We start from the raw sequence: 24,461 nt of genomic DNA, 5'->3' as shown, positions 1-24,461 counted from the left end.
TTTGCTGTTCCCACAAACTTCTCTTCATGCTCCCTAATTAGTCCTAATTAAAATAATACTGAACACGAGGTCAGCACAGATATGCTATATTGCTATATTTTAACTGAAAGTAAACAGTAAAGGATTTATTTTTTTACATCTCTCAAGCTGAAGTTTTCTTATCAACACAAAAGAGCACAGAGAGGGCAAAAAATAAGTATGAGGAAAAAAGGTTGCATATTCTTGTGGTAGAAGCACTGCCACTAAGTTCTTGAACCTTTTGAAGATGACCCCATGAATAACGAACAAAAGGCGCAAAGGCCACTTTTACAGGACAAAAAGATCCAAACACAATAAAAATGTCAAATATATTGAAGTTTGTTGAAATTCATTTCAGTAAAAGCAAAGCAATATACAACTGGAAAGGATGTACAGTACCATTTCTGTATCAGCAAATAATACAATATGCTTGCACGAGTTCATGGAGAAGCTGTTCAGAAGGATGGCACGGCACATGTCCTGCCACATGTGATGAACACAGCACCTCTGACTTCACTGCTGGGGCCTTCGCAGTGTCTGCAATGCAGGGCTGGCTTTCCATTATCGTTCAATCTTATTTTTAAAACTGAATACATTACCCAGACCCAAAACTTGACCAAATGTATAAATAAGCATTCATTTACCTACAAGGCCTGATTTACAAACACGCTTGAAGTGCATGTAGGCTTCACAAGAGCAACTGAAACACTGAATAATATTAAAAGCAGTTATATACAAAATAGGCTGAAGTATAGTTCAAACAGCATCGAGAGAAAAGTAAGGAATGTTCCAGGTCATCTCACCTATAAAGAAGTAGTGTCAGCAGAGGATTACAACATTTTATTTCCTAAGCAACTCTCAGGTCAATTAGCTCCCAGGTCCATTATCTAGCATTAATATGGCCCTTAGCAGACGGCTTCTAAGATTCACAGAGACTTAGAAATCCACCAGCAGCTCTAGGCAACTGTAACTAAACTCTCTCTCTAGCCCTGAAACAACTAAAAGCCTTTTGCCAGGTTTGCGCAGAAGCCGACAGCCGTCAGTTTGCATCTATTTCAGCCTTCCGCGTCACTCGCATGTAAAAACAGACACACCCTCTCACAGAATGCCTCATTGACAGTCACGCAGCCGACTTCCAGAGAACACGGGAAGCGTGCTGACAATTTCCTCATCCCACGTTTTACTCATGTAATTAGGCAGGTATTTGAAAACCCTCTCCCCCAAGACCAGAAATCTGAACAGCAGCTTTCACCCCTCTTATTTCCCTTCCCCTAGGTTATGTCATTTCTCTTTATCCCTATTACTTTGCTCATTGATATGTAATTTTCTTGTGCAATGGGAAGAATTTTAAGAACAGACCCATTTCAAACTATTGGGACCCTTTGAATGAAGCCCTTCTCTCTTCTGGAAGAGGAATACTGGCCTGAGCTATGAGCCCAGCGCAGGGATGGATCCACACTGATCTGCATCAGGGGTCCTTTCTGCCCTGGCTGAAATTCCAAGCAGAACGACGTGATCTGGGTTTGTTCTATCAGTAGATAAACTCAACAGATTATCAAAACCATTAGCCAAGTTACCTCACCTCATCGCTGTCTTAACTCAGGTTAAAAAAAATGTAACTTTGTTATTGAAGGCTTAACAAACAACTCACTAAGCAAATTATCCCAGAACTCAAGCGTTATCATTGGAATAACTCAGTGGATATTTTCATGGTAATGCAAAATAGAAAAATCTTGGCATAGAAAGACATAGAAAACCAAATTCAGACAGCAATTACCAGGCTTTACATTTGATAACCATGGAATAATCTGGCCACCTAAAAATGAAATTTAATAATAATCCAAAATTTGATCTTGGAGAATAAGCATATTCACACCACAAAATTCTTAATTACCAACATAACCCTACCATTGCATTTAAATATGCAAATAATGTCAAGTCTAACTTTTAAACTAGAACAGGAAAGAAAATGTCTTCACTGAGACATCTAGCATCTCCTTTCAAATAAGCATTGTGAAAATGACAGGTACCTTGCTGGGTTATACCCTCCCACAATCCTGGTAAATTGTTTACAGCTGGAGAGTCATATCATCTCTCACTATCACCTTTCTACGCATTCTGTATTCACGAGAGCCCTCAATGCCAAAATGAGAGAAAATAAAAATAAGAATGTTCAATTCCACAACAAAAACAGAGACTGAAAGGTTTCATTGTAGACCTACCATACAGTAGCCTTAAACGTGTCTGCTCTGCCTGAAACCGGTCCTTGGCTTTGTATCTGCAGTTCTGCATGGCTTTCGTTGTCTCACTTCAGCATGATTTGTGTCAGAAGGCTTGGAATAAGTTAACTGTTCTACAGTGTATTGCAACCAAGATCATTCTAAAGACATGCTACTTTCTTTTCATTCCCCCCTCCCCATTAATTTTGCTCAACCTCGTAAGCTAAAACCTATATCAAGGTGTGGGTTTGAGTCTTAACTGGGAAAAAATTAGAATTATTTAGAAAGGCAGTAAAGTCTTGCCATAAGAAAGTGGTTAAGTAATATGTTAGATATATAGATATATATATACACACAGCAAGACACATATACACACACTTAGACTAATATATATATTCTCCTGCAGTTCTGGATTAATCAAATGGAATATCCTAGAGTAGAAATTCAGTACTAATAACTCAAAATAGCACTTCTGTTCGAGTTGCCTTCTACAAGCTTATTGAGTTCTAAGTGTGTGCTGAAACTCTCTTTGAATGCCCAGGTCTGTTTGAAGGTTAGCGTTTGGTCCCATGGAGGTAAAGGAAAATGTGCCAACATTAGAGATATTTGATTACCTGTATAAAATTACGCTTGCTCATTTTTCCTAGGCAAGATACTCTTGGGTAAAGTTATATTAAAGAGGGAATAGAAATAGTGTACATCCAAAGAAAATATTTTCCAATTATGCTTCACAAGATGCAGAAAATATTACTTGTGATAGAGGATTATGAATGAGATAATTACTGAGAGCCTGATGTACCTAAAGCTGCAATAAAGGAGAGAGAAAAACATTAATAAGTGGTTATTGACTGTTCTTCCTGCTCTTTGTAATAAAAGGCCAGAACAGTACCAAGGACAAACCCTTCCACAGTTTGGCTGTGATACATTATATACAAGAATACCTTTCCTACTTACATGGCCCATGATTAATTCCTATAAATGAAACCATATCAGCTTTTATTTAAGATCCAAAATGCTTTATGCCTCTCAAGAAAGGCTTAATAAGTTTTTCATGTTAAAAGTCAATTGAAAATTACACAGATTTCGAAATACATATGATGTTTACTCTAGAAAATTATTTAATTTCACATATTCCTAATGAGCGAGCCACACTTCTGAAAGAATTCTGACTAACGTTAGGTTGGTAAGGTACAGAATGAGACAAGATTATGACTTTTAGAAATTAAATTATGTGTCACTATCACTTTTTTGATTCTCCAACAAAACAAATGACAACTCTGTTTCTGAGAAGCTCTAGCAAAGAATATTTGAGCTCCCACATGCAGTATTTCAACACAGGTGTGACCAATAGAAAAGATTATATGAAACTGATTTTAAGTAGCTGCAGCTCTTTTCCTGCTGCAAAACAGAACTTGGCTCAGCATGCAAAATTACCTTTGTTGCATTTAAGAGAAATTTTGGCTCACAACACTGCTGCATCAAGTGTGAAGTCACAGCCACTGCAGATAAGGTTACCAGTATTTCTGAAAGCATGACAATGGACACGAACATTACAGGGGTCAATCTACATGGAGAGGAAGCTGTGCGAGTCCTGTGGGTTTCTTATGCTCCTGCGCTTAATTGCAGAAAGGGTAACAGCTTCACTAATGAAACACTTGCCCTACCAATCATTGTGGTCCCCTCCTCTTAACAGGAATTTTTTAATATTCTCTTAGATCCACATAACAGCCTGTGCACACACACCACACGCACACCAGTGTTCATCTCGCTGTAGTCATTGCTTTTCTCTTCGTGTTCCTGCTTCCACCAGACACTGCATAAACTGTATGTAAGGATTTACATTAGGTACATTAAGACAGACTCAATACCAAATTTGGAATGAATTTGACCTACTGAATCTGAAGCAATTCCAAGCATCTGGAAGGCTGGACCCCTCAACATTATCTTTGTTAACTAAAAACGCTACTGCAAACATGCAGCTTCACAAAGCAGGAATTCAGGCTCAGTAACAGAACGTATCACAAGACCTAATAAGGACAAGTGATTTATAAATCAAGTGGCTGAGTAAAAAATAAATTAAGGATTAACTAGTACTGGATTATTGGTTTCCCTGAAAATTTTCAAACAAACCGTCCTGAGAGACTTCTTTTGATAGTGTCTCATGGGGACAATGAAACACATGAGCACTTGATGACTGTATCGTGTTTATTGCAGCAGGAAGGTCGCCAAGAAAAGAGACTCCTGAGGTCAGTGCTTTGTCCTACAGCAGCTGTGATCCTCGGGTGCTGCAGAGACGCTCAGAGCTAAACACAAAGCAGACTGGCGGTGAGTCAGTATCTGTATTCTCCAGGCTGACAATCTGCCTTCCTCAGGTGACATCAGAGCTTTCCTCCTGCAAAGAAACTGTGCTTGGAAACTGCACTTTAAGACAGAACAGTGCCACATTTGCCTGTTTTCGAGTGGGGAAAGTACCTCTTATGTTTTCTAGCCTTTCTGCAATTTGCAGAACTTAAAAATGTACTCCTGATTCTATATCGATATCAGCTGGAATAAATACTGACTCAGTCATAGTACTGGGTTTTTTTACTTTGCAAGTGTGAAACATTTCATAACATTCAAAGCACTGCAGGGAACCCATTGCCTCAGAGCGGGTCTCTAGCATGACTAGAGCAAAATTTGGCTTTACTATCCATCAGACTTTGTCCCATTGCCTCTTACAGTATTTGTTCAGAATGTGTGTGATTTAGATAGAAACATTTACTCACAAAAAGTTCCCTTGAAATTCAAATATGTATTTACGCATATACAGTACACAATTCCTGGCATTCCTTTGCTTATCAGTGATGTGCAGTAACTAGCAGGTGGTCTTCTGAAGTGACAGAATTTAGACCAATTACAAAATGATTCCTTAATGAGATCACCAGTGCAGTTGCCTTCTATACAGAATAAGAAGCCTAACTCTAACAATTTTTCTCTATTTATTTTTGAGGTATGGTAATTCCCATTGCGTCAGTAAGCCTTATATTCAATATGTATTTAAAGGTATATGTATTTGTTATTATATCACATTGAAGTTGTTAATAAATTGCATAGGACACATCTCTTGCAGCACGTCCCACATACTTGCAAAGTAATCACATGGCTTCTTAGACTTCCTGATCATATTCCACCTTTATACCTTGTGATACCATCACTGGTCAGCAAGAGACAGCACCAGAGAACCAGAAAGCTTGTCCTCTGGTGCTGCCGTGGGCTAGAGGCATCATTGTGGACATTGAAAATAACATCTCCCCATGCCACCTTTCTGCATTTATGTTTTCTTCCTCAGTTACAGTCCACTTATCCTCTTAGACAATAACTGATTAGAGGTGGGAATTGTCCCCTACTCAACAAAACGGAAAAAAATTAGCTAAGGCTTCTTAATATAAGTGACCATATCACCAGTTTTCACATTCACTGTTACCTGGTGGACCATTCCTCATTTGCTGTAGTTCAGTTTATGGAAATGCCCTCCATGAGTGCTTTGCTTCAATAATTTGCACAAGAAACAAGTCTATTCTGAGGCCCCTCTAAAGGTATCCGGGGATTACACCTCAATTTGGTCTGTAAATCTTTTTGTGCTAAGTAAAATCCTGGTATATGCTCTAAGTGATTTAAGTCACTTCTGTTTATTCATATGAAAACTAAACAAAAAGTCCGTTTATAATTACATCAGCACCTGCTCTCGGTTAATCAAATATTCTAAACAAGTACATGGGTTATCCAACAAAATAATCAAGACCCATTAATTAACAGAAAAAAAAACCCTGAAATATTGTGTTGGCATTAAGTCTTGTTTCAGATGATTTTGAATGAAGGAAGAAACACAAACATTTGCCTCTGGACATTGTATTTTCTTGTCTGTATGACAATAACAGGAATTGCAAAGTGTGCCAGTGGTCTGCATTAAACGCTTTAGACTGCACAGTAATCAGAGAACAGGTTCCTGCAAACAGGCAATTAAAAAAAATAGAGAAGGGAATAGCAAGTATGTCAGTAATTGTATTTAGAAAACTTATTCTGTATAAATATGGTAGATTTTCATTGAGTTGAGTAATATCAGATTCTGATCATTCTGCACCATGCTTTAACATAAAGAATTACACGTGGCATCAATTATTTTACAGATTATCCCAAATTAATTTAAGCACAAGGTTTTTTTTTTCATTCACTTTAATGTCATGATTTCTTATGTTGGATATATAACGTCATAGCTCTTAATGATGCTTGTAGGTTGATGACCTTAGAAAACAGTTTGATAGGAGAACTATGGTTTGTTTCAATTCCTCTTTGTGCCTCATGTCTGGATGCCCACCACCAGTACTGCATATACTGAAATTCACCTTTTCTCACTTTCTAACAATCCCCCTATTATAGGTAAGCAGTGAGCTCAGCAAGGGAAAAGAAAATTAGCTCATATGGTTTCTGGATTTAAACCAGCATACAAGTGGGTTGAACTGCTAACAAATGCCTGTTGCTGGTTGTGCCTCCAGCTGAGCTCCTTGCCTCCAGTGATCTCTGAGTCAGTCTTATTTCAGTCATTCCCCCTCACCGGGGCCACCTAACAGCAACATGCAGCACAGCCACTGAACACACAAACCCCCAGCTTTGCTTCTATTCACCAGGGGCTGGTGCGGAACAGCTATCGAGCTCAGACCCTGCGACAGGAAAAGGGATTTCTTATGTTGCCCCTAATGATTCTGCTGGTGAATTCAGGAACAGGGCTGAGATTCTCCAGGGAGAGCTACACTTTTTCTTAGCTGCTGGCATGACTGCTGGAAAATAAGGGCTTTGAAAGAAATCATCGAAGGGGGATCTTTACACTTACAGAGATTCCTCAGTGAAAAGTTCTATGTTAGTCTATATCACTACAAGTGTTTTCCTCGGGTATCACCAAGAGGCTACTCAGATACCCAAATATTTGCTTAAATACCTTTAGGAAAGTTATCCACATTTATTTTCAACGCCACATACTCCACACGTGGTTTTCAAATAAGTTACCTTTAGACACTGCCTAAAGTAATTACTGCAGCAAATTATTTGTGTAGTGAAGCTGACTGCTTCACATCCAGATTAAATTGCACAGTATCAACATCCCTGGCTTTGTCCAAAAAAACCCATCAAAAAATAAAGACCCCCAAGCTGTGAAGCTGTTGGTCTGGTGCACAACACAAGTTCTTTTACTTTACCAGAATAGGAAGAAAAGCAAACCCAAACCTACTTTTTTAAAACAGAACTTTCAAGAAACAAAATGTATGCAAACTCTTCCCCATCATTTTCAAATGCAAACTAATTTTTCTTGTGATTACTGTGAATGGGTATTTGTTATATCCTAAAGATACAGAGGTGTCCAGCAGGTAAGAGACAGCTTTTCTCAGCTATAATTCAGTTCTTTAGGTATCACCCACTTGAGCTGCAGAGCTCTTATTGGAAGCCTGCAGACACTAAAGGAATTGGTGCCAAACCATTTCTCATTTTAATGCAACATTATTTTTAAGGCTTTCATTACATAAATCCTTGGCAAATTGAGGAATATCACATCAGGACTTGAAAACAACAAATATACCCTTTCACTTGTCTGGTTGAAAGGCAATTTGTTCTGTCACTTTTGGGAAGTCACTACTCTCCGATAGCTTTTCAGTGGCCTATAGGAAATTTGTTTGCCAAGTTCAGAAAGGACAAACTTTTAGCAAAAAACCACTATCACAACTGGCACTAATTGGTAGTTAAATTGACAACTGGAACTGAAGCATCCTGACAGCACCAGAGGTGGGCCCTGCAGGTAGAAATTGAAAACCATTTACTAAAGCAATGTTGGAAAGAGTAAACGATCATAGGGCATCTGCACAATATCATGTGCAAGGCTCTACTTAATTTTTCATCCTGTCACTTCAGTGTTTTGCATTCAGACTTGGAAAACATTTCAATTCATTGTGAGAAAGATAAAGTGTTGAGATCAATATATTGAACAAAAGTACACAAGCTTCTAATTCTTCACAAACAAAAGAAATTCTCTATGTTAGCTATTTTTTTTTTTCCAGAAGATTAGAAATCTTTCTGGCTTTATAAAAATATGACAAGGAAATTGAAGAGAATCATGTTAAAGTAGCATTAGGGGATCCAAATGCCTAAGCACACACTGTGTAATCATGTCCACCATGGATACAATTTTAAAAATAGACCAAAAAACACACAAAAAAACCCAAACACAACAAACAAAACCAACAAAAATCCCAACTTTTGGAAGTTATTCTATACTTATGGTCTATGAAGCCTAAAACTTAAAATGCAAACCACATCACAAAGGTGTTCCTACTTCGGTGAAGAAAATCCGGATGGCTCGGAAGGCGCCTGGTGTTCTGCAGGCTGGCCCTGCACAAGTGCCTTGACATTACAGTGCATTCCTTTAAATGCTTCCCGCAGTAATGGCCCATACTGGCATGTGCCACTTTTTTACTCTATTGTTTTAATAGATGAAAGGTCTCTGAGTGTACTACCAGTCCAGTGGCATTAGCTGGCATACAAGTGTTGGGACTCTACTTGAATTTTGTATATATCATGCCCCAGACTGGAGATGAGGGAGCATGGAAGCATTCAACCTTGTTAGTGATGCTCCCAGAAATACATAGAAATAAGATCTTAGGGTCTGGAGATACAGCACGTTTGTTAACTCTAAGAGGAACCGGTACAATGATTTTTACACTGTATTAGAAAATGTAGATGCAGTTGGCTCACTTAATGCCAACTGCCCTTGTTTAAATGTATATGTTCCAAGAAGAAATTTCTTGGAACTTCTACTCAGTTGAAAAGAAACAAGTGAAATATTTGTTCAAAAATCACTACTTTTATCAGGATTCCATAAAATGTATACTATATTTTTTGTCTTTCAGCAAAATTTAATTAAGAAGATTTTTCCTCAGAGCTGCTTCTGTTCCTGCTTACTAAGCTGCTTCAGAGCATGTAAAGTGGAGCATTCTCTGAAGTATATACAGTCATCTCCTTCACAAGCACGAAAGTCTGGGGGAATTAATATTTTCCATCAAGAATACAGTAGCAAAATAAATGATACATTTCAGCTTCTGGGAGTTTATTAAACATAAGTAGGAAAATTAGTGTATAATTACGGTTGCAAGACAACAACAAAAAGCTAAGGCTTAGAAAGCAGTGTTGACTTAGCAACATTTCCGATATTGAATATTTTATGGCATGCGTTTAAATCATAGACAGCAAAACATACAAGCGTGTATTAGAAGAAAAAGAGCAAAATCTGTATCATATGGTGTTCTGATGTCTGTTGTTCTAACTGTGGAAACTTTAACAACGCATTAATGTAGGACCATGTAATACCCTATGTAGCCTATGCTGGGGGTATACTACATGTATATTTCACAATAATTCATCCCCAGAGTAATAAGAGCCTGAGCTCCATGTACTTTTAGTTTGTATCACTTGAGTACAACAGTATTTCCAGGCAGCCATTATAATCACAAGCTCAATGCAGGAATAAAAACGAAAACATACGGAAAGTACTTGTTTAATTAAAACCTTGTTTACTTTGCATGTATGTAGCACTTGCACTTCAACAGAACTATTTATAATTTTAAACAAGCAAGATTTTACCATTTCCTTGTTAAGAGATAAAATGTACGTTGGCAATGAAATCAAAGATTGCATAAAGCATGTATAATGTAGAACATACAGCTTGAAGCTATTTATAAGTGCTCTCTGCGTTTCCAGGTTTGGTTTTTACAGTAGCGCAGCCTGAAGCACTTAACTGTGAAAACATGATGCCTCTCTACTGCTCCTCCTACAGGAAAATTATGTCTCCTCTAAAGGCCTGAACCTCAGCCTATACATCAAGGGAAAAATCTCTGTTGCTCTAAAAAGCCAAAGTTTTCTAGCTCCTCATTCTACCAGCCATGCACAAAAACTTCTGCATTTAAGAGTGAAAAGACACATACCATGTAAGTCAGGAGCAAGGACACAAAACTCCGCAGTTACAGGTAAAAAGTGTCTACCTGAGACTGCACTGCTGAAGAGCTGACCTGGCCGTGTTCTTTCTGAGCCTCGGTCACCCTGTCTGGTTCTTCCCCTTTTGAGGCTTTTCAGAGCAACTCCTGAAGAGCCAGCATGGCTGCTCCACCGACCGCATGGCCAGGACACTGCAGCTCTGCAGGTGACACACGTGCCGCTCTTCCCTTCCCTGCCCGGACACTGCAGCTCTGCAGGTGACACACGTGCCGCTCTTCCCTTCCCTGCCCGGACACTGCAGCTCTGCAGGTGACACACGTGCCGCTCTTCCCTTCCCTGCCCAGACATTTCAGCTCTGCAGGTGACACACGTGCCGCTCTTCCCTTCCCTGCCCGGACACTGCAGCTCTGCAGGTGACACACGTGCCGCTCTTCCCTTCCCTTCCCGGACACTGCAGCTCTGCAGGTGACACACGTGCCGCTCTTCCCTTCCCTTCCCTGCCCGGACACTGCAGCTCTGCAGGTGACACATGTGCCGCTCTTCCCTGCTCAGCCCATCTTACACATCTCTCATCGCAGAGACTGTGTGCAAAATACGCAATGTATTACTTTGGGACTGGAAATAAGTACATTTTAAAAAGTCTGAGGGAGGTTCTCGGAGAAACCTGGGAGTAGTGCCAGGGGAATGTTATCACAGAAACAGCACCTATCTGACTGATCTTCAGTGTTTGTGTCTGGACTTCACTGCTCATTCATTTAGTGCTAAGCCAGAGAATATGTGAACAAACACACACCAAAAAACCAAAACCAACACAACCAAATCCAAAACTTTTATCACCTTCTTTCTCTCTTTTGTTCTTCCCATGCACTATACTTACAAACAGCTGTTAACACATTAACTATCCCAGGTTTTTGCCTAAAAAACCTCTCTTAAACCAGGTCCTCTCCCATTTAAAACATCACAAGTAACACATTACCTAAAACATGAGGTACAATTATATACCCCAAGCCCAGTTTTCCAATGATTTTTAACTCTATTATCTATTTCACTGTGAATTCGGTGGCTGTCTCCTGTGAAAGAAAAGTGGCACTTGCTACAGCACAACTTTCACAGCACATCTGCCATGGCGCTGTAAACACATTCAGGGGAGAGCGAGAAAATGCAGCCGCGTATATCAAGTAAAAGTTCTGTCTAAGTAATCAAGTCCGCAGGGACAGCACGCGGCGTCACAAGACAGATCGCTCTGCACTCGAATGGGGCGGCCAGCCACTGAGAGGCCACAGAAGTGCTGACAGCAATATCCAGTGGTGGAGTCTGCTCAAGTAGAAGCCGGAGCTTGATAAAGCACTTGCCTGTTTCAACGGGTGATAAGAAAAATAAGTATGTCACATGAACAAAGTTACTACTTGAGTTTCTCAAAACTGCATGTATGCCTTTCTACATGTACAGATGAAAACGATATGGGATTTATTACAATACCATGTGTCAAAATAAATGCATTAATATAGATAAAAAAACTAGAATGTTCATAGCATTTTATAGAGAAACCTCAAATTCAGAAATCACCTATAGAGATGACCATTACTATACTTTTTTTACAGATGTGTTAACTCAAGTAGAGCTGTTTATTTTAAGTTTGAGCTTGATCCTACTGAACACAATGATGAAAACTGACATAAGTGCATATTGTTCAAAGTCATTGTGAGAAGGTTCGTGAATGAAAACAAAGTATTTTCTGCTGTGTTTTACTTGAGCCATTGAAGTAAACCACCATGCCTTAAGAAAGCAGACACATTAAATCCTCCTATTAGTCTCACCCCAGATTTGTTCATTTATTAAAGCAAATATATTGGGAATGCATTTATTAGTATACATGCATGCAGAACAGCAACGAATAAGTACCTTTGAAGATTATGCAGTTGTATTGCTACACTTAAAGCTCTGAAAAGGGTCTTTACACCTAGAAGCTATTTAACCTGGAAAAACGGAGCAGCCTAATAGAAGATATTATGTATTTTAAATCGCAATGGATAAGAAATCAATGAGGGTGAGAAAGGGCAAATCATTGCCCAGCTTTGTGGACCAGAAGAGAATTTGGCTTGTGACGTCCTGTACACTTTCAAGTTTTGGGAAGAAGGATTCCCAAGAACTGCAATTGGGGGATTTGCTGCTTTATAGTCACGAAGGATTGAGTGCAGCTCTGAAAGATGCTGAGCACCTCTGTTCCCATTGACTACAGCAGAGTTTGAAGGTGCCCATAGTACTTGTAAACCTTAGGAAAGAAAAATAACTTAGAAGCATGGATGATTTTTCTGGAGAGAGGGGAAAAAACACAGACAAGAATTACAAGAATATTTTAAGCCATTTTCATGAATAAACCAATGTTTTCTCCCTATGGGAACATATTTCACTTTTTGCTCCTTTCCATCTATATCATACAGTGTTTTTATTATACAGCAGTCTCAACAAACAGATTATCACACCATTTTTTGAGTAGCTAATGCTATTCAAAACACCAGCAGAAGATGGAATAATGTTTTTTTATTGGTTTGGCTTAATAATTTGAACAATTCAGAATATCATATCCACCAAAACACTACATCCTGAAAATTGAAGTACTTCCAAGTACAAACTCCGGATTCTCCCTAGCTACTCTAAAGCAACTCAAAACCATTTTAAAAGCTTGACCATAATATTCTCAAAAAGAATGGGTTGGATAAAGTATTTTAGGATCTGAAATCAGCATAGTGCTATCTCTCTGAAATTAAGATATATTGCTAGCCACAGAAAATCAAATGAGAACAGATATATAATACCTGATATAAATGTATATTAACACAGCACTCAGAAGTCACTGGATATAAAGCTCATTACATTTTCTGACCCTAAGCTTCGACTGGAAAGGGGCTACACTAGGGAGAATTTAGGAATTCACTTGTTCTGTGTTCTTTTCAATAATAGATATGGCAATAGTGCCAGTCCCTATGTTGTACTATATGATATTTATTTAGCCAGAGAATTTTGAAAAAATCATGAAATTAACTGATATCCATAATTTTTGTTCTCCAGATGTTTTATTGTCATATTACCTGGCTACTGAAGTTGAGTAATGTACCTGGTCATTTAAAGAGAACTGAACTTCAGTGATAAACAATCGAAGTATTTATAACTGCTCACTATAGGTCCAACAAGCATTTAGGAACAGATAATTATTTCCAAGGATAATTCTAAAGATAATTCAATTTCTGATGAATGCAGATGGCCCATGATCTCTTTTCAGAGAAACCGCAAGGCTGATTCACGGACTGGGGATAATTCACTGAGCTCCAGAACAACTTAATGCATGGCAACAATGAAAGGTTGAAGGCAACAGGCAAGATAGGACACGGAGAAAAACATTATCATTTTCCTTTCGTTATCTTCCTAACTTTGAAAGGAAGTTACCAAATCTGTAGCAATAATGTTATTACATATTTCTGTAAATCATGATCTCCCTATAAAGTAGTACCTTGTAATTTGCTGTATATATCACACTTCCCTTTTTGTTTGTGTTTTTAAAAATTCTCAGACTATAAATAACTTCTGTGTAATCAGGCAGCAGATAAGTCATTTTCTATAGGTGTAACAGCCTTTTTGAATGTACAGAGCATATTTTGACTGACTAGGAACATATCACAAAAACCTGCTTTGGTGAAAATGTTCAGCAGACAGAGGTGAAGATTGGGGACTAACAGTATGAAAGGGAGGATGTGTACATGCCCGCGTACTTGTGTCATATTGAATATGTATAATTGTGTTGTAAACAGCAGATTAGCTAATCAGGAAACCATATCCTTAAAATGAGGTACATTAAAAAGCACAGGTGTATGAATATTAGAGGAAAACGTAAGAATAACAGAGCACCTTCAGACCAAATGACTGAAGACCTAAATACACTATACATTTACACACCCAAAGAGAAAAAACAAATGTTGCCTTACCCGGCCAACTAGTATTGGTTCAGGTCCAGAAAATTCTTCTAATACAAACATTTGATTCCAAACCCAGCCTCTCTTGGAACGGTTCAAAACTCTTTGTTCTTCAGTTAGCATTTTTAGTCCTGTACTGGATCCAATTGGTAGTACTTGAGATTGATTCATTGGAGCCGTATAAATGGAAGGAAGGACAGTAATCCATAATATTATTAATGGAGTCCATGTATCCATAAGCATTTCCGTTAGTCTTTCTGGCATTGTACCACAAGCTACGCAAATCACCGCAGAAATGAAATTCTTATTTTGCTTTCCTCCAGACTGTAGCAATCCAATTCATCATGCAGTACAGAACATTTACTTACAGCTCCTCCATGTGTTTACAGCACAGTGAATGTAAAAATAGCTTGGATTACAAAAACGTGATCCATTGAGTTTTCCAGTCATTAAACATTCCTGGTGGGGAGGGAAAAAAATAGAAAAAAGTCAAATCAGTGACTAAAGAGCTTAGGAAAGCTTTCTGAAAGATCTTATTTACTTTTACATCATAAACAAGCCATATTAGGTTTTAAATTTGTAGTATAGAATATCAGTGCATGTTAAATGGGTTAAAGAAAACTAAAAGCAGTTCTGTGAATTCCTTTATTTCCTGAAGTAGTGAGAGAAGACTCAGGTAAATGATTACACACACTCAGGAAAACATTTTACTTGCAGTTTGTCATAGGGTCTGGAGAAGCTTCTGGCCTTCTTGGTAGCCTGTACTCTGTATGTAGTCACAGAATCCCAGAATGTCAGGGGTTGGAAGGGCCCTGGAAAGCTCGTCCAGTGCAATCCCCCCATGGAGCAGGAACACCCAGATGAGGTTCCACAGGAAGGTGTCCAGGCGGGTTTGAATGTCTGCAGAGAAGGAGACTCCACAACCTCCCTGGGCAGCCTGGGCCAGGCTCTGACACCCTCACTGAGAAGAAGTTTCTTCTCAAATTTAAGTGGAACCTTTTGTGTTCCAGTTTGCACCCATTACCCCTTGTCCTACCACTGGTTGTCACCGAGAAGAGCCTGGCTCCATCCTCCTGACACTCACCCTTTATATATCTGTAAACATTAATGAGGTGACCCCTGAGTCTCCTCCAAGCTAAAGAGACCCAGCTCCCTCAGCTAAACACTTAGCATGTCAAATAATAAAAATCAAACAAAATACTGCTCTTGCATACAGACTTACTCTCCTCCACAAAAAAAAAAAAGTTACTTCTCATGAGTGTACAAGGCTCCAGCAGAACATCCTCACTTCAGTAACCATCCAGCTGCAGCAGCACACAACTGTGCAAAACCTTCACAGCCCAGCACAGGAACAGGACTGGCAAGTCCACTGTGAAACCCATGATCCCCAAACCAAACCATTACCAGAACTGAAGCGAGCTCATTTATTCACATCTGCACTACAAAACTCTCAGTGTCTCTATCTTGCTTTCAGAGAAAACACAGAGTCTGGTTTTATTTCAAAGACATTTGCCTTGATGAACACTTGGGAGAACTTGGTCTTTCTTCCCCCACCCACCCTTTCGTGTATTAGGAAGCCACATCAGGTTTCATCTCTAAATATTCATTGAAATGGCCAAACAAGTTCACATCGCAGGGCTTCCTCATGGCACAGTGACTGACAAACCTGAAATGCAGCCGTGGATCACTGACAAAGATAGATGGGCATGGCCTGGGGAGAAGGGCTGCATTACAGCTCCTCTAATGAGGCTGGAGTTATGTAAAAAGATTCCTGACACGTTTCCTTTGACTGATTCATATCCAAGTCTTCTCATGAGAAACCACTATATACAAGATTGGTAGAAATGTCTACTCTTAAGGTTACACTGTGTCCTGGGCTGTTATTTTTCTTCACACTTTAAAATAAGTTCCTAGTGTTGTTTTTGGTTTGATTTGTTTGCTTTTTTTTTTTTTTAGGTTCATACACAGTCATGGAAGAAAATATCTGAAAACATGAATAAGACCAGTAAAAGTCAGCTGTTACTTTAAAAGCAAACAATACACAAAGTATTTTTTTTTAAACTTCAGTAATTGCCAAAGCAACTGTGAAATCTGTTGCACGAAAATCTGCAACTGAGAAACTTGTCTTGTTAAAAGGGAAGAAGAGCTGTGATCAAATTAAAACTCAATATCTCAAGCAGCATGGAAGAATGGTGAGCTAATAGTGCAGTGCTTTGACAGCGCATCAAGAATGAGGTGAATACCCATTACAGATGTAACTGTGTGGCTCAGACACATCATTTAGGCCCCATTACCAACTGAGACGGAAAGAAAGAAATCAGAGAGTACAGTAAGCCTTGCAATGAAGTTTTTGGAGAAGTGTAGGGGAAGAAAAAGAGACCTCAGCCTCACAAAAGGGAAAAGGACAAGGAGCAAACACTAACTCTGTAATGGGCAGGGTCTGTCAAGTCATGTTCTGAAAACCCTCTTTGGTCTAGGGAATCAAACACAGGTTATTGCTGCTGCTTTCTGGTACGTGTTAAAAAGCAGATTCGGTGGTAGAAGGTACCAAAAGAAAGAAACAGCCAAACTTTCCAATGAAGTGGTTAAGTTCATTTGTATGGGTCCCATATGTGTCTGCAAGTGCACCTGTGAGTACACGTATCTGGCAGGGGACAGATTTTTCCCATTTCTTCAATGGAGCAAAAACTGAAACACAGGAGAAATAGAATAACTGTAAAACTGAAACCCCAACCTTAGAGTCCTTTTCTGAGGCTGAGCTTTCAGTTTTTATACACAAAGTGATTTTTGACCCAGAAATAGAGGACTACCAGAAACAGAACAGTATGTTATACATTTGCCCAAGAAAGCCTTAAAAAGAACCCAAGTGAGCCATTACTGATTTTCTTACTCTTCCAGTACAAATTGGTAGAGTTCTTTTTACTCACAGGACCTAATAATAAGGTAACGCACTTCTTTTCATATTCAAGAAGCCTTTTGAAAACAATTCCTAATTAATCTACACAGGCTGCCTTCTAGAAGAGATTAAATAAATGAGATAAAACTATATGACGCTCACACAAAAATTCTGTTTGAAGAAAGAACAGGATATTTGGTTTTCAGACTGCTGCTCTGACTCCTTGGTGAGCATTGGGTTCACTGCAGTGCATCCCTCTTCAGTTTCACCCCCAGACCCCCTGCCTGTTACTCTTCACTTACTGCAGTCAAAATTGGGTCCTCTCCGCTAGCACTAATGCATAAGCTTCACTGTGACTGGACCATCCTCACAGTAGCTCCCTATTCAGCAATACCTGAAGGCAAACAAGAGTCAAAACCACACCAAAAATACTATGAGCGCACATACCGTGTCATTAAATCTAATTCAATGAAATAACCCAGTACAGCTACACAAGCTCAATGAGCCAAAACCGTGAGTTCTCAAGCACTCACAGGAAAGTTTAGCAAGCGTGAGACTGTGCAGCATAAAGGAAAAACGTGATGAGGCTTCTACATGTACGAGTGTACTGCAGGGGAAAATGATCTGTGCTCAGCGTTTGAGCTGGGTACTTTTCTCCACAGTTCAACCCAGACTGCTGGAGCCTTTTGAGATGTATTTGAGAAACAGACTCTCGTTTGGGATTCCCTGCTCTACCAGGGAATTGTGGCATTTACTTTGCACAATGCACAGGGATTGTTCTGTCCCCAAATTTCTTTATCAAATTTGGAAATTAATTTTCTCCGTTCCTGGGAGTAGAACAGTGGTTGTGAGCTGATGGGAAGCGTTATTAAATACTGTAACTTTCATATTGACTAATACAAAAAACGGGAAATTCCTGGTAGTTAAATTATAATCCTCTGGATTATATGTATAGGAGAATCTGATATAGCTACTGAATCAGCCTACTACAATAATATTAGAAAGCCACAAGTAAAGAGAGATCTGGCAACTGGGGAAGACCAGCAGATATGGCACAATACCCTTTTCTCTTATATTGTACCACGGTCTAAAATATGAAGCGGGAGCAAAATTATTCCAGCGAATCCAGAACTACCTTTTGCTACACAACTAAAAGAGGACAAGCACACAGACCTTGAGGACCGTAGTTTTACCCTCATGAAGATTTCGTCGGTGTTGATAAAAGCTTAATTTTTGCTTTGAATTTCCACATTTGCTAAAGGCAACAGCCCAGGGCCATTTGAAAAACTTCACTGCTCTTCCAAGTAGTTTGCCTGTATATTGTATGATATATACAACTATAGAGACAACCCTTACCCAGCAAAGCTGTTTATAAAATAGCTTCTGTTCTTTATACATTCCTGAGAGGGCAAAGTGATATTTAAAATATAAGGAATTTCTTCAACATTGCTAAATAGATGAAATAAAACGTGACACTTTGACAGGTAGCAGAGATTCAGATAACTGTTTTATGTTTCAAAAACATAAGACTCTGTTCATAACTTTGGTCCTCCATGCAAAACCTATATAGGCACACAGATAAAGCTGAGTGGCTTGTTTTGTACTTACTGTATGTGCTGATATAGTTTTAGAAAAATAGTTTTCTATTAACAGGAACATGCATCTTATAGCACTGCTCACACAACTCGGGGCCACAGAGCGCAGTTCTGTACACGTACAACACAAAAAGCAATTACAATGAAGTAGAAGCTTATAACCTAACACCAGAACATAACCGGCGTACCAGCTTCAGAAATTAATTTAATATACATTGCAAACTCCTTTAAAAATCTGTGTAGCTTACTTGTGTAAGTTAATTGTCTGCATTAAATTAGAGTCAAGTATGACAGTAAATGGTTATAGTAGATATACTAACTGATGAGAGTCCTAATTTTGTCTGAGTGGTGGAAACCTTTATGATGGCACCACCTCTGATGGAACTAATTCCACCACCATCGTTTTAGAATCATCTTGTAGCTTTAAAATGTGAACATTGTAAGTAGATTAGTTAAAAAGATTAATAAAGTTAATAAAAATAGTTTAAGATATGAACTTCTTATTGAAAAAGCAGCAAAGTAAGATCATAAAAAGCTTTTAAAATTCAACTTATTTTTAAGTTTCAAAGCACAGAATATCTATCTGATCACTTTATTACAATGGTAGTGCATTGATCTGCACCGTGATCTTATTTTAAAGATTTTAAAGCCACTCCAGTGTTTCTTCACATAAAAGGCACGAGGGTTGTCTTAAAGAAAAAAACTTTGTTACAATTCTTATTTCATTCTGCATTTACTTCATCATTTATAGTGATGATACGCAACACCTCACCTCAGCCCTTCGACCTCACTCATTAATTAAGAATTAACCCTACCCTAATGAAAAACTATTATTAAGGTTAAAAAAAAAATCTTATTTACTGCTTTATTTAAATAAGTTACACTAGAGATACCAGATGAAATTTGGGGATCTTTCCTAGAGCAGGTAGAATTTCCAGAATCTTTTCTATTTTGCACATTAAATGACCCCTTCAGCAGACTGATACCAAACTGCCACAGCATGAGGAAGTTAACAATACATAAAGGCAGTGGTAACAACAAAATAGTTTTCAATATCTTTATGCATAACCTCCACCTTTGATACTAATTCGCTACAAGCAAATCCAGATAACAATATGAGCCTCAAATAATTGATGAGAGGCATTCATTCAGTGATCACTGAGCGCTGCAGCCAGCACGGTGTGACAACAGCCAGCCTGCGCACGGTTCCTTCAGAGCCCCGAAATTCCATCCGACCCGCACGAGCTTTGTTGTTCGGAGAATTAATTTAATTTAATTTCAGCCAGGAATAAGGATCCTCATTCCTGAAAAACAGAGCTGTGTGTCATAGTTTTAACATCGGTTAGGGGAATAAAACAGGAAGGTTAATCATGTGTCCTTGACAAAAATTCACATCGTGTGGCTTCCTTTATCTGAAATTCATTAAGCAACAATGAGTTTCTCTTTACAGTATCATAGGTTTTCCACAGCTCGTGATCAGGTATTGTATTTCCCTTGTCAATAGGTCTGCAAACATGGGATCCATTTTGACATTCTTCCCACACAAGTATAGGTATTTTCTAGCTTGTAGTGTTTCCTTTGTTAATACCCAAGCAAATTCCTTGTTATTGTTCAAATTACTATTTTTTTGTTTTGTCTCTGATCATTTCTTTCCTTCCTGGTTGGTGGGTTTTGGTTGGTTTTTTTTTTTGGTGTGTGGTGGGGTGTTTTTTGGCCCAGCAGTAGCTACAGTTTTACCACTGCAGGTATTGGCTGTGCTACCACTTACACTTCCTAGTCCCACTTCCCAAGGATTCAGACCCGGTACTTTTTGTCAACAGCAGTAACATGATGCAAAACCTCCCCACCAGGGGAAGCATGATTATCTTCCCTTCATTGATCCTCCTGGCAGCACAATAGAGCCGGAAGTTTTCAACAGTAAAAATATAAGGCCTTAGCACTCCAGTCTCACACTTGTAGGAATAATTCTTAGAAGAGAAATGTGTTGAGGATTTTAGTTTGCCGTTAAAGCAGAACAGAACCAAAGTCCATCAGAATAGAAATATCAAGACACCATAACCAACAAATAATCACAGAATTGACTGGGTTGGAAAAGATCTCAGAGATCACCAAGTCCAACCCCAGTCCATTGACCAGATCATGGCACTAAGTGCCATGTCCAATCTCAGTTGAAAAACCTCCAGGGCCGGTGAGTCCAGCACCTCCCTGGGCAGCCATTCCAATGCCTGACCACTCTCTCTGCAAAGAATTTCGTGTCATCCTTGCCCACATAGCTTTGTTACATACTCATCCTGATTCCAGGACATACTCCTTATGCTGTTTCTGAACTTCATTTTAAATAACTTTGGAGAAGATAGCATTCTCATGTTTCCATTGCAAGGGAATGAGTACTTCTTACCGTAAGAAGATATCTTTTTTCTTCAGTGGTTTACTCATTTGTGCAAAGATTGCTTACACATACTCCTCGAAGAAATTAAAAAGCAATTCTCCACCTTCCTGCAAGATGAAGAGGGACTAAGGCTGTACCCAGGCATGCTACTATGGCAGTAGCAAAGAGGATGCTTACGGTGCCCATTGCAAAGTGTCACTTGCATGCCCTGGCTAGACTTTACTGCATCTCTTATCTGCCAGCATAACTGTATGTGCAGTTGCTCCCTAACCCAGTTCTGTCAAAATGATCTTGTTAACTTAAACGCTTTTAATAGTAAGGTGTTTTTAAACCAAATCATTCTGACAGAGCTGGGTTAGACCATTGCTCATGCTATTCTTCCACCAAGAGCAACTTAAATTTCAGAGGTTCTTGCCCCCACCGCTTCCTCCCTAACATGCCTGCTGTATGTTGCCAATAACCCTTCACCATTCCCACTCCTTTCTTCACTGCATTTTACTATACTTGCAGTTGTGTTATTTGTAAGCCAGATCAGTGAAATGTGGAGTTTGGAAAAAAAAAAGAGAGACCTGCAGCAAAACCCTGTTTCAAGAAGTCTTCTCCTTCAAGTTTATAACCCAGATCATTGAACTGATCTCGTTTAGGTGCGCATCAGCTCACCTAAAGAGTCCATAAACTACAGGAGAACAACAGAAAGTTTTGGAAACAGCTGTGCTGCCACAGGGCATATGAAGTTGACTATATGCTTTAGAGAGCAGACCAACAGTTGAATCAACAAACTGAGTAGAGGATAACTTCTGGAAAAGGGGAGAGAGCAAGCAACTAGGAACAGTGAAACTACTTAAAAAAAAACTTCGATGGACTCCTAGTATACAACCCTGACAGCCTGCTGCAGCTCCACTCATTGGTGCTGGCAGATTTTAGGGATGGGAACCTCTCCCACTGCGTGAGCTGCAGCCAGGCCGCACTGAGATGTGCTGAGAATGGTCTCTGTCCGGAGGGGAGCTCCCGAGACCCTGCTCATACCCAGCACACACTGGTACCGCACAGCAGAGAGGGGCTGGGAACAGCAGGGAGCCAGCAGCCAGGTTCTGGGCCATGCGTGTTCCAGGCATGGTCCCAAATCACAATTATGCTTTGTAGCTGCTCTAAATTTCACTGACTAACAGTGATTTTAATGGACTGTTATGTCACCTGGAGTTAACTGTAACACAGAAAAGCATTATCCACACGTTCTTTACTTCGGCCAAGCAACTGAAATTTCAAAGGAAGGAAAATGAGATGGGAAATGTTATGCTAACTCTGCTATAGCAGCAGGGTGACGTGTACTTGAAGTATACTGTGTGCTGTCAGAGACGTGCAGGAGAGGATGCTGCCAATACAAGTGCAAATCAGTTCTCCAAATTTATTTTGATACATTATGTGTGGCAATTTGCTTATGGCTGCTTGGAGGATCAAAGGCAGTTATCTAAAAAATTACTTCTTTCAGCAACAATGGTAACAGATGCTACCTCTCTCCTTTAGGTCTTAGATGTTCTGTCCTAAACACACACACAAAGTAATTCAGTGTGCAAAGATACGTCACCTTATTTTTTACACTTAGTCATGCAGTGCTGCTCTTTATAGTTAAAGACATCTGAACAGTTCTTTAGGTTATTAAGTTTGTGTCAAATGTGAAAGGACTGTTAAACACAGTGTTCATCAGCCTTTGCACTGGGCATACAAGCTGATGGAATCCATACACTTGCACCGAGGTAATATAGACATGCAGAAATATATATGCCAATACGGAAATACAACAGTTTCTTCAGTATTTGGATGTCTAATATTTATTGGGGGATTTATTAATATATCTAGAAGATTAATATTATCAAAAGGAGGTTACTTCAGTTTTAGGGTTGTGTTTCAGAGGCCAAGGGAAGGAATGGTTAGAAAAGCTTTTCTAAGATAAATTCCTCTTCCTCAGTATCCTCACTCCTTTGCTTGAACTAGGAAAACCCATGACTGTTGGTCTGAAGAAGAGATGAGGCTGCTGCAGGATGTAGGTCATTACACAACTTGACTAATGCTTTGGGATAAAGAGAAAATGATATGTACATCACATTGAAATACATCTTCTTTAATCAAAGTTGTAACAAATTGTCCGTTATTCTTTGATCGCTTACCGTGACACTATCATGTCTATGCAGTCTATTTTATGTTAGTGACTATCTAAATATTTTCTACGCTCTTTGGCAAATACCTACTTTCAGGAAATGCTTTAAGAAAAGAAGAAAAAAAGATAGAAGAAAAAAAAAGAGGAATATCCTGGCCCTGTCATGCCATGCTTATTGTTTCATGTCTATTGGAATCAACAGAATTTCTCACTGGGGATATTTTTGTTATTTTTCAGTAGTAAAATCAACATGGGCCAACCTGAAAGCTGCCAAGGCTCCGATAGTTTGGTATGTAAAGCTTCCAGTCCTTTCAGAACTGTTAGCTGCTTTAGAGAACCGGAATGCACTTAAACATCAACTACGTTGTCAGCACTTCCAAACAATTTTTTTCTACTTTATTTTATTCCTACTTGCATTGTGTGGCACTGGGGAATTCCAGTCATGAATCGAACTGTACAAGCACTGTATAGATATAGGACAAAGGCAGGATGTGCCCACAGTTTGCAGTTGTGTTAATATGACTTGTTTGATTGCAGAGAAAGATTTGGTTTTGGGTCTACAGGGGTCAGATGCTCCACTGATGTATGTCCAAACATCACCTCACACCACTGTGCTGAGAAGCCCATAATACTGACTCAAATGGAGAGAGAAGTCCAAATCTATTTGAACAACAAAGGTGATCCAGAAACTTACACATGACAAACATAGTTGTGTCCACATTGTTTTTCATCCTATAGTAAGAGGAAGACAAAAAACTGAAGTAATTTTTATTCTCTACAGCCCACTGATTAAAGTGATTTTCCTTTGACTAAAATAGAACTGCATTACATATAGATTTAATAGCTTCGGCTCATGCCAACCTCATCTCTCAAACCGATGCTCATTTTTATGAGGCTGTATTACATAATTTGGAGACCTACATCACTTCTAAAGGAGAGAGGGGAAAAAAGGCAAGTTGTGCACAACAGGAAAGAGCTCATAAAAAGGCAAACAGATTGGCCTGCGACTGAGAATTAGGTGTTAACCATGCTCTGCCTAGGGCATCGTTTATCATGCGAGTTTCAGCAGCTGGGATGTGCTTATCCTGTACTTGCTGGAAAATGTTTAAATATTAATGGAGGACATAAATATCTGGGCTCCTTTTGCAGTCTTTTTTTGATATACAACAAACCTTTCATTTTCAATGGTTTTCTTTAAAGAACACCAGGCA

The 24,461-nt window shown here is 39.1% G+C and overlaps 1 protein-coding gene across 2 annotated transcripts in view; it reads right to left on the bottom strand.

Moving 5' to 3' along the window:
- CDH8 (cadherin 8) overlaps window positions 1-24,461 on the bottom strand; it is a 143,500-nt gene that overhangs the window by 113,270 nt on the left and 5,769 nt on the right. For both annotated transcript variants that reach the window (XM_065848241.2, XM_065848239.2), the window contains exon 2: window positions 14,228-14,674. In XM_065848241.2, coding sequence (XP_065704313.1) covers window positions 14,228-14,479 — 252 coding nt within the window. In that variant the 5' untranslated portion in view covers window positions 14,480-14,674. The remainder of the gene's footprint in view (window positions 1-14,227; window positions 14,675-24,461) is intronic.

Source organism: Patagioenas fasciata, chromosome 13, assembly GCF_037038585.1.
Source record: "Patagioenas fasciata isolate bPatFas1 chromosome 13, bPatFas1.hap1, whole genome shotgun sequence".
Taxonomy (NCBI): domain Eukaryota; kingdom Metazoa; phylum Chordata; class Aves; order Columbiformes; family Columbidae; genus Patagioenas; species Patagioenas fasciata.
Note: the sequence above shows the minus strand (reverse complement) of the source record. Positions and strands in the feature narration are given on the sequence as shown.